Source organism: Abrus precatorius, unplaced genomic scaffold, assembly GCF_003935025.1.
Source record: "Abrus precatorius isolate BTA unplaced genomic scaffold, Abrus_2018 Scaffold4, whole genome shotgun sequence".
Lineage (NCBI taxonomy): Eukaryota > Viridiplantae > Streptophyta > Magnoliopsida > Fabales > Fabaceae > Abrus > Abrus precatorius.
In genome coordinates, this window is record NW_020874384.1 from 7,549,695 (window position 1) to 7,561,641 (window position 11,947).

General features: G+C 35.0%; 1 protein-coding gene across 1 annotated transcript; it reads left to right on the forward strand.

Annotated features, from left to right (window-relative positions):
- The first annotated feature begins 294 nt into the window (after positions 1-294).
- Positions 295-7,333, forward strand: LOC113866057 (putative leucine-rich repeat-containing protein DDB_G0290503). The gene is made up of 4 exons (XM_027500947.1): positions 295-2,830; positions 4,848-5,327; positions 6,120-6,289; positions 6,377-7,333. Exons 1-4 carry the CDS (start codon positions 295-297, stop codon positions 7,331-7,333), a joined length of 4,143 nt encoding a protein of 1,380 aa, XP_027356748.1.
- Positions 7,334-11,947: the final 4,614 nt, after the last annotated feature.

Consider the following 11,947-nt stretch of genomic DNA (forward strand, 5'->3'; position numbering starts at 1 on the left):
CTTAATTATTATATTTTTATTTTTATATAGAAGAATAATACGCTACAGAATATTGTACACGACTACACGTTGGATGATAGGTTCATAAATACAGTTACAGCAGATGAAAAAAGAAACTGCAGCTGATTATACTGTCATCCGTATAAATCGTTTCAGTACATAAAACAAAAATAAATCTATTATATTATAAGTCTCGAGATTCACCGTACCTAGGTCAAACTCTGTTCACATCTTCCACTGTGATAAACCCTGATTCATGTTTTTGTTTACACCCTCTTATGGTCATTACAGTCCATGGAACCCCAATCTGCACCGTTGAATCACGAAAATCAAAATGACCGCGAAATGCAAGAACTCGCATCGCTTCGAAAATCGATCGAGGAATGCCTCGTCAAGAGACAATCGGAGGAGCACAGATTGCGTTCCCTTGAGAGACACATCGACGAGCGCTCCAAAGCGCTCGACTCCAAGGAGAAGCAACTCGCTTCCGTTAAACGACAACTTGGCCTGTGTTGTCGAGATATCGACGTGAAGGAGAGAGAATACGGCGTCGTTCGAAGAAGCGTCGAAGAACGTAACAGAGAGTTCGAGGCGAAAGGAGCGCAACTCAAGTCCATACAGAGGAAGATTACCGAATGCGAGAGGCAACTAAGGATGAAGGAGGAAGAATGCAACTGGCAACTCGAAACGTTGCATCGCGTGATCACTGAGCGCGACGAGGTTCACAGGAAAATGCAGATGGCGATTCAGGAATGTCACGATGATCTTGCCGCGAAGGAAGCGCGACTCTGTTTGATCATGGACTTGATTAGAGAGCGCGAGCAAGAACTCAAGACGAAGGACATGGAGTTTCATCAAGCATTGGATAACATTCATAGAGACTGCGAAAGAAAGGAAGAGGAACTCAGGGCTCTTTCGAACAAAATTGCTGCACGAAATGGGGAGCTTACGATGAAAGAGGAAGAGTTTGATGCAACGCCAAGATTGATCAGTGGGCATGGTAATGAACAGGAGTTGAAAACGAAGAACTTAATCAAGTCAATGCGAGCAAGGATCAATCAGCTTGTTCGAGAGCTTGGATCAAATAAAAAAGAGTTCGATTCTCACAAATTATTGATGGAAGAAAAGGGATTGGAGTTTGAAAAGAAAGAGAATGATTTTGAGTCCATGAGGAAGCTGTTTGAAGGGCGAGTGAAGGAGCTCGAGTTAAAAGAGAAGGATCTCGAAGGAAGAGCGATGGAGCTCGAATCAAAAGAGAAGCAATTTGAGGGCTTCGTACAGGAGAAGCAGAATGAAAGTCAGGTGCAGAGGCTCAAGTTGAAAGAGAAGCAGATTGAAGAACAAAGGCAGGATTTCGAGTCCAAAAAGAATCAATACGAAGGACTAGTGAAAGAGATGGAATTAAAAGAGGCACGATGTAAAGTGCAAATGAAGGAGCTTGTGTCTAAAGAGAAGCTGTTTGAACGACAAATGAAGGATCTTGAGTCTAAAGAAAAGCAGTTTGAAGGACAAATGAAGGATCTTGAGTCCAAAAAGAATCAATACAAAGGACAATTGAAGGAGCTTGAGTTAAAAGAGGCGCAGTTAAAAGTGCAGGTGAAGGAATTTGAATCAAAAGAGAAGCAGTTTGAAGGTCAACTGAAGGCGCTTGAGTCCCAAAAAATTCAATATAAAGAACAAATGAAGGAGCATGAGTTAAAGGAGGCACACTTTAAAGTGCAGGTGAAGGAGCATGAGTTAAAGGAGGCACACTTTAAAGTGCAGGTGAAGGAGCTGGAATCAAAGCAGAAGCATTTTGAAGGACTGGTAAAGGTTCACGAGTCAGAAAAGAAGCAATTTAAAGAAAATGAGAAAAAACTTGGGTCCAGAGAGAGGCAATATGAAGGACGAGTGAAAGAGCTTGAGTCAAATAAGAAGCACTACGAAGGCCGAGTGCAGGAGCTCAAGTCAAAAGAGGAGCAGTTTGAAATACAGGCGAAGGAGCTCGAGTCAAAAGAGAAGCATATTGAAGGTCAAATGAAGTTTCTTGAGTCGAAAAATAACCAATACAAAGAACAAGCGATGGGACTTGAGTTAAAAGATGCACAGTTTAAAGTGCAACTGAAGGAGCTTGAGTCAAAAGAAATGCAGATCAAAGGAGAGATGAAGGAGCTTGAAGTGAAAACGAAAAATTTTAAAATACAACTGAGGGAGCTTGTGGCAAAAGAGAAGCAGTTTGAAGGAAAAGTGAAGGCTCTTGAGTCAAAACAGAATCAATATGAATCATTAAGAAAATCATTTGAAAAGGAAAAAGTGTTGAAAGAGAAGTCGAATTTCCTCCTTCATCAAGTAAAGACTGAGCAACAGTCTTTAACAGAAGTCAACAGTGTAACTAATAGCACGAATTTACAGTTCCTGTTTAATCTTATGGACAAACACAAGCTGATGTGTAGTCAAGTCTCTGATGCTCTTCGAACATCTGCTGACCCTACTAAATTGGTGCTAGATGCAATAAAAGGTTTTTATCCTCCTTGTACGAGCCAAGAACTCGTTGAATATGATGCAGATATCTTAAGGAGAGTGTGTAATCTTTTGATGGATGAATTAAAGAACTCTTCCCCAGTAATTGCTTTTCATGTGAAACAAGAAGCAATGAAATTGGCAAGTGATTGGAAGGTGAAAATGGCTGTAGCTGATAAAGATTGTTTGGAGGTCCTGGATTTTTTGAAGTTTGTTGCTACTTACGAGATTGGTTCATCTTTCAATCCAGTTGACCTTCAGAGGCTTCTAGATATAGTTGCCCAGCATTGTCAGGCTCCGCAAGCCCTTGCCAATATTGAAAATCCCTCAGGTAAATACATGTGTGCCTCTTTTGTTGAAGCAATTCTCTCTATTGTTTCCTTTAATCATATTGACATTTTTATTAACCTGATCTGTATTTTATTTATTATCTCTCTAGTCAGGTTATGTTGTATATCTTAATCAACTTTAAAGGTTTCCATGATTTTCTTTACTTGGCATCTTATATCTGGTGGTCTAACCTAGACAAATATATTTTCATTTTATTTTTTTTCAATTTCCTGACAAACTGTTGGCCCACTTGATCCTTTAGATCAAAGGGAAGGAATTCAATAAATGATAATCTCTAACTAGTCAGCAATACAAAAGAACTTTTAAATTACCTGTTTTCACTCAGGAGAATTAAGTAGTCTGCATAATGAAGAGCAACTCTAAAATTTTATTGCTTCTTATGTTTGGTTTAATTCAATCTTACAAGCCTTATGGATGTCTTTCTGATACATGTCGTGTCTTTCAGTTTATAAAATTATAAAGGGTTATAATCTAAAACTTCTTTCATGAGTTCATCATTCTTTTCAGCTAGAACTTGTTTCCAGCATGCCAGCCATTTCACAAGCTATTTTGTATCAACATCATTCCTGATAGTTATCATATGATTCACACCTAACTGTTCAATTACAAAAATTGTTGTCCATCATTGTTCACATGCCATAAATACGAACGTATTTTCTGTCTAAAAGGAGTTACCTTATATTTTAAGGTTTACCATAGTACAATTATTAGTTAGCACGTTCCTGATAACTTTTGTGGCTAACTAATACCAAATGTCACCCATCAGTTACTTGCCTCGGACAATTTTATTTCTGAAAAGAAAAGGTGAAACTAAAAGGTGTCTGTTCTTGATTTGTTCTTTTCTGAGAATATCTTATCTCCTATTCTTATCCTCTCATTACAATTTCTAGTGATTATTGCACTGTCAAGATATTGCTTCCAAATATTAGTATAAAGTGGCTTTCCTTCTGTCACCCATGCAAATCAATCTTGGAGAGCTTTGCTTATTGCTTACGTTTGTATTGCATTTTATGATAAATTATTTTACAACTGTTACCTTTATTTTCTGCTGCACACATACTAAATGTTTGGCGTGACAAAGGGATGGATTGGATAAATTTGGAGTTGGATACTAATGGATGGATAAAAAGCAATTCATTAATCCATTTATAATCAGCATAAAATGTAAGAAAAAATCCAATCTATTCATTATTCATTTATTTATAAACCATCCCATTCATCCATTAATAATTTTCATGTCGATGGATATCCAACCGATTCATTTACAATTATTATATTTTAAAAATTTATTTTTACTTCACCATATATTTTCTCTCTCTAAATTTTCCCTTTCTAATTTCTCCTTAAATCTTCAGTTTTAATTTTTTTCCTCTCTAATTTTTCTCTCTCTCTCTCTCTCTCTAACCTTTTCTCTCTAGCTTCTCTCAATTTCTCTGTTTGTCTTTTCTTTCTCTCGCCAAATTTTTCATTTTGTATTTTCTCTCCAAATTTTTCTCTTTTTAATTTCTCTCTAATTTTTTTTTTCTCTTTCTAGACCCTAATTTATTTTCCTTCTAATTTCTCTCTCTAATTTTTCTGTTTCTAAAGTTTCTCTTCAATTTTTCTCTCTCGTCTTACACACGTGACACAGAAGGAATGTTTAAGAAAGTGAATGAAAGTTGTGCCTTTCACATGTAACATGTTCAGAATTAGATGGGTTGAGTGGTGGTTTATTCTTGATTAGTGCATTGGATGTCTTTTTTTTTTTTGGGGGGGGGGGGGTGGTCAATGACCCAATGGTTTAACAATTAAGGTGGACGGATCAATAACCATCCAATAAAAAAAATGGCCCGATCAATTTAATTTATTAAATTTTAATTTTGTAAATGGGTGGATTGGTTGGTTATATGTTAGGATGGGTTGGATGATTACTGGATAATTGGACTTAATTGCTATCCCCAAATAAATGAGGGAACTTAAATATCTGCTGATTACATATTCAGTTGTGTCTTACACAGATAATCAATTAAGTCTCGTCATTCATGGAAGAAATTTGCAGTTGCACTCCATCGAACATATAACTGAGCCTGAGTTGATTGGCATTGACATTTTAGTTAATCTCCAAACATCATCAGATCCAGCACAAATTGTTTTGGATATCATACAGAATCCTCTTGTTCCACAGAATAACGGAAACGATGGTGCAATCATTGCTGGGAGCCACATCTTTCTGTTAGAACATTTGATGAGAATCTCACCTCAGATTAAACCCCAAGTAAGGGAAGAGGCATTGAAGTTAGCACTTCATATAAAAGCAAACATGAGAGAAAATGCTGAAAATTCTCGGGTGGCTCTGGGCTTTCTACTGTTTTTGTCTATTTATGGATTGGTTTCTTGTTTCAACGAAGATGAAGTTTTAAAGCTTTTTGAATTAGCTGCTCAGCACAAGCAATCTGTAGAGCTGTTTCGGACCCTTGGTTTTGTGGATAAAATCTCTGGTATGCAAATTTAAACTTGTCTTATTATTTAGTCACAAATTTGTTGGGCGGAAATAATGTAGAGTTTTTTTATATTTTCTTTTATATTATAGTGATAATAAGGGGCAAGTCTTGGCGCAATAGTAAGTTTACTTTCTTGTGGCCTAGAGGTTGAGTTCAAATCCTTAACATTACATAGTCTCTCTGCATGTAGGAGTATGATGGGAGCCTCATGTACTGGGTTTCACTGACTGGAAATAAATGTATTGAAAATGGTATCGAGAAAGAAAGCAAGAGAACTACACTAACTGTCCAATCTAAGATTCACATTGTTTTTCTTTTAACTTTTTTTGTGGACACTATATCCATACACCTGTCTATAAAAATAATTAAATGAAAATATTCTGAAGAGAGAGAAAAATTCTTGTTTAAATTGGTAATTGCAATTGTTTGTCGGTTGCAAGGAAATATGCAATGAACATGGTAAGATTAAAATGTTAGCTGTTTGAGGGAAATTGAGAATCCATAATTTGTTGAAAACTGTACTAGTCTTCACAGATTTTCTATCTTGCTTATCCCGACATTCATTTTTCCTTTGTTTCCAAATTGACATCTTGGTTAATGCTTGGAATAGACTTTAATCTGTGTGTATGTTTGTGTGTCATGTCTCATTATGGTTACCAGAATTGATTATGGCTTTATTTTTTTCCCCCTTGAACAAGTCTGTACTGGAATGTCCTAATTCTTCTGCTGGTTTTTCCGAAAGACTTTCTGGATTGATTTGATGAAATGAAATAACCTTGCGTCTCACAGATTTTGTTCAGATTCTTATTAAGAAGCAGCAGTACATCGAAGCTGTTAAATTCATTTGTGCATATAAGTTCACTGACAAGATCCAACCAGTTGATCTCTTGCGACAACATATGGCGAAAGCAAAATGTGTTACCAAGAAATTGGGCAAAAAGAAGTCCATTGATAAAAAGGTTCTTTTTCCCTATTCAGATTATATTTCATTAAATTATCGGTCTTCATGTAGTTGCATGCTAGTTATATGTTGAACATGTATTCAGGTTAAGGCCAGAGATATTGAAATTGCTAGTCTGGGAACTGTTCTACAATGCATTTCAGATAACAACCTAGAATCTCAGGATCTAGTTAAAGAGATTCAAGATCGCATTCTTGGCCTAGAAAGGCAGAAGGAAAATATTGTTCGTTTAGCATCAGAGCCTTCCTCCAAAGTTGGAGAGCAACTGCCTGAAGAAACGAAACGTGCTAATGGAGTTGTCGTCAAGAATCAAGTTAAAGTGCAACAAACTGAAGGAAAGATATATGCTAATGAAGCAGTCACTGTAAATCAAGTTCAAGTGCACAAATCTGAAGAGAAAAAAGATGTTATTGGAGCAGTCGCCAAGAATCACGTTCAAGTGCACAAATCTGAAGAGAAAAAGGATGTTATTGGAGCAGTCACCAAGAATCAAGTTGAAGTGCAACATCCTAAAGAAAAGAATGGTGCAAATGCAGCAGTCATTAAGAAGCAAGTTAAGGTGGAACAACCTGGAAAAAAGAAACCTGCTGGTGGGGCAGTGACCATGAATCAAGTTAAAGTGCAACAACATGAAGAAAAGATTTGTGCTAATGAATCAGTGACCGTAAATCAAGTTCAAGTGCACAAACCTGAAGAAAAAGAAGGTGTTATTGGAGCAGGTCCCAATAATCATCATTCACATCAGTGGGCTAACAGCAGCAAACGTCCTCGAACAGCTGTAACAAGCTCGGTACGAGAAGACTGTAACAATCAAAAACGTCCTCGGACAGCTGTAGCGAGCTCTGTGCCTTCTGTCTTGACTCCTCAATTCCAGCATGTTTTTGTGCCAATGCCTTGCCATGAAAGAGGTATGCCAATGCCTGCGCAGTTTGGTTTACCCCCAAGCTACTTTGGTCGTCCTAATCCTATGGATATAGGACGGTTTGGAAATAGTGCAGCAAGTTACTTCTATAACTCCAGGCCGTATCCGCGTTTTAGATGACCCCTGTGAAGATATTCTATACTTCCCGTAAATGGTAGTTGTCACGAAGCTGTGCATAATTGGCATATATACTTTTGAAATTTATTGATTGAGTAGGAAGTAAAATAGAATTATTTTATACGTGGAGAATACAGAAAATTATTAAGTAATGTGAATACTAACTTTATAAATAATACTATTATTTTATTAATTTTAGTCTTTAAAATTGAGTTTAAGTATTTATAAATAATTTTTTTTTATGAAAAAAGTACATAATTATTGTATTAAAGTTATAAAAATATAATAAATAATTTTTTAATAAAATTTTACTATTATTAACAGTTTATCTTCAGTCTTAAATATTGAAGTTAACAAAATTTATAATACTACAATGATATTTTTTAAATATTATTATTAGTTAGATTTTAATGATAATTATGCCTTATTTAGATTTTATTTCTAATTTAATAATTTTTACTAATAATTTTGTTATTTCAATCAATAAATAAAAATGTGTAAAAGAGTATATTTTTAGTACTTAAGCTTAATATGTGGAGCTAAGTATGTAATTGGCCTGAGGAGCTGCTCCAAACCGTTTCCGATGATGCTTTCTATCTAGTATGGTTATGACATTCACGAGTGGTAAGTAAATTTTAAGTACGTTTCCTTTCTGGGGCTTTTTTTATTTAATTAATATATTTTAAAAAACAAATTCCCAAAATATAATTTTTTTGAAACTAATTCTCTGTCTGGGCTTTTTTTTTGCCAGGTCAGAGGTAATATCGGCCATGCACCGACGATAGTCTTTTTTTTATAATTTTTTATTACTCTATCGCCCATATACGTCTGATATTAAGGCATAATCTGACACGTGGATATTTAAAACGGCAGAAAAAATAAAAAGAAAAACAAATATTAGTATCAGAGATAAATGAATGATAAGCATTATTTTAATATATTTTTAAAGTCTATCGCTCATCGATGGGCGATACTAGTGGACGTTGTGACACGTGGCGAGCAAGGGCGAGTATCGGACTGTTTGCGATGATAGCGGTGTCGGTGGTCAACTGGCGTCAGCTCTATCGCTTTGACTGGGGCGATACTGCTAATGTGCTGACACGTGGCACAATACATCATTTTATCCATTTGTTAATTACTGTATATCAGATATTACCCAATTTTACTTGGTATATATAGATGAAGGAAGTTCTGAAAATTCAATTTGGATTGGAGGAGCGAGCGGAAGAACATCGAGGTTAGTATATGTTATTATTAATTTTATATTTTTGTATTAATAGTGTAAATTTAGTATAAAATTAAAATTAATTTGTTTATTTATTGAAAATTAGTAAAATAAACACAGGATTTAAATAAAATTAATATAATATATATGTAAGTTTGTTGATAAGTATGTATTTATAATTTATTATAATAGGTTTTATGGAAGAAAATAAGAAAAAATTTGTAGTGATAAACATGTAAAGCTGTTAGGGGATTATTCACGCATTAGCTATCTAGTGGCTGACTGCTAATAATTTAATATATATAATTAAAATGAAAGTGGTAATTGATAGGTATCCAAATTCGATTAAAACATAGAATTGAACAAGCTAGTGTATGATATTTTACATTCAGAATACACCTAACACCTCTCTATTGGATGTTTCTTTAAAGTAAAATGACAAATGTTAATTGACATAGACTACAGTCACTGTTGAGATTGATTACAGCTATGTCATACCATGGTTAGAGTGATATTATGCTATACATATTAGGCTTTCCTATTATGATAGATGGCACATGTATTAAATAATTAGAAATGTGTGAAATGTTATAATTGTAATTGAAATATGAATGGGTCATTTGTTATTAACAATTACATAAATAAATATGTTTTAATTGAGTAGTATAATTTGTTGATGCAGGATGACTGATTTTGTGATAATTGTATATTGGAATGATCGAATATTTTCAAGTAATGAAAGTGTTACGTTTGAAGGAAATAATAAAATGATAAAGATTGCACGTGGAATAAGTTTGGAGACATTGAAGAGAAAGATTCATGCAAAATTGAAATTGTCTAGTAGTCAGGTTATATCTAGATTGATTTCACGATTTTTAATAGACCCGATTGTTAGACAATACACAATTATGGATATATGTGATAATGGAGATATTGATTACATGATAAGTGCTTTTCTTCAACAAAATCAGCGAAGTGCAATTGAAGTATATGCAGATATTGCGTCTGGTGAGAGTTCTTGTATTCAGTCACAAGGTGTGGACTTAAATTTATCAGGTTTACGTGATAACATGTCTGAGGCAGATGAACCCCTATTTTTATCAGGTGTTGTAATTTTATATTGTCTGATGAAAATATATCAAGTTAATTTTATTGTAAGTATGTTTACCTAACATAACATGTCATGGTTGTGTAGAATGTGAATATGAGAATGAAGATGATGATGACAATGAACTTGAATGGGGGGATCCTGAAGAAACTTCATCTGAATCTGATATGAAGGATGGAATTCGTAGTAGCTTGAATATAAGTGATAATGCTGGAGTTGAAGGTATTAAGTACATTAAGTTGTTATAAAATACGTTTCAATAATAATGTAAATTAAATCGATTATGTTGTAATATGCAGGGTTGGTTGAAACTCTTTTTTGAAATTCTACTCCACATTATACCTATATTAACTGGGAACATGCTGATGATGAATTGGAAAATGTAGATGTTGATCCTGATCAACCATGGAAGGAGGGTGATGCATTATTTGTTGGGCAAATATTTGAGTGTAAAGAAGATGTTAAAATGGCAATTAAAAGCTTCGCATTGAAAACACATCAAAGTTATATTGTGGTAGAATCAAAACCAACAAAATTTCATGTGAAATGCCCAAACCATAGTACAGGATGTCTTTGGAGGGTTAGAGCAAATTTGGACAAAAATCTTAACAAGTGGAAAATTACAAGGTGTCGTGGACCACATAGTGTGTTCATGCAATGATGTCTCTTGACCACAAAAAATTGGATTCAAACTTCATTTGCAGTTGCGTTCTTGGTAAGTTGCACTAATTTTATTACAATACGTTTAATGGTCTATATATTACTGAAGAAGATTATACATAATGATATTGTTATTTGTAGGTATGGTAAAAGAACAACCATCGATGCCAATCACATTAATCCAAGAAAGAATTAGTGGTCAATTTGGCTATCAAGTTTCATACAAGAAAGCATGGAAGGCAAAACAAAAAGCTATAGTAAAAGTTTTTTGTGATTGGGATGAATCGTATGCCACATTGCCAAGATGGTTGGAGTACATGCAGTTACATTCATCTGGGTCAGTATACAAAATTGAAACCAATGACTATGTAAGGGGTGATCAAGTGGATAACAGATATAGAGTGTTTCATCGATTATTTTGGTCATTCAAACAATGCATAACTGCTTTCAACTTTTGCAAACCCTTAATACAAGTAGATGGTACTTTCTTGTATGGTAAATGCCATCAAACTTTGCTGATTGCAACCGCACAAGATGGAAATAACTGTGTCCTTCCAATTGCCTTTGCCATTGTGGAAGGGGAAACTTTGTCAGCATGGGAATGGTTTTTGGCTTTGATCCGTCTTTATGTCACTGAAAGGGCAGGTATTTGTTTGATCTCTGATAGACATCAAAGTATTAAAAGTGCTATTTCTAATCCACATCTTGGGTGGCAACCACCAAATGCGTATCATGTGTATTGCATTCGTCACATAGCAAGCAATTTTAATTAGCGATTCAAGAATACAGAGTTGAAGAAAGGATTAATCAAATTAGGTACGAATGTTGCTTTGGATTCACTACAAATATTATTCAGTCATTGTCATATTGATTCATTTTTCTTATAGGATATGAAACATGCAAGCAAAGATTTGAAGAAAAACTTGAACAATTTTGTGATGAGTCAGAGGACATTACAAGGTGGATTAACTGCATCTCCAAAGAAAAATGGTCTTTGGCTTATGATTAGGAAGGAAGACGTTATGGACATATGACTACAAAATCAACGCGTATTAGGAATGAAATGGATTGGGTGGAGTCTCAACCATGTCAACGATGTCGTCTATGTAAACAGACTGGTCACAACCAACGCCATTGTCCTAGGCATAATCAACCTACATGACAGTTTAGCCGTATTGTTAACGTATTACTATTATTTTTGTATTTTGTTACGTTTTCAGCTTAAGTATTGTAACACTTGTTAACTATTGTTAATGGTATTAGTCTTTTGTTACGTTATGCTCACAAGTTGGTAATACGAATGAACATGGATATATTAATAAAGTTTCATCAAAGCATCGCATAGTCACAATACAGAATAACCAAAGATATAAATACAATGCTAATATCACTCCTGTCTGCCCTGGTCGTCATGGTCCTCATGTGGTGTGAGGATGCAATGACGAGGTCGATCTGGCCTCCCTATGAGGGTTACGTCTGACATCATGCTGGGTAGGATCTGCAACTGCTCTAAATTGGGCATTTAGATCAATGCCTTGATCCCCCAAAGAAACCGTAGAAGGCTCTCCTACTGACCCAGTAACTGGACCTGGAGCGGAGGGTATGAATAGTAACGGATCATACG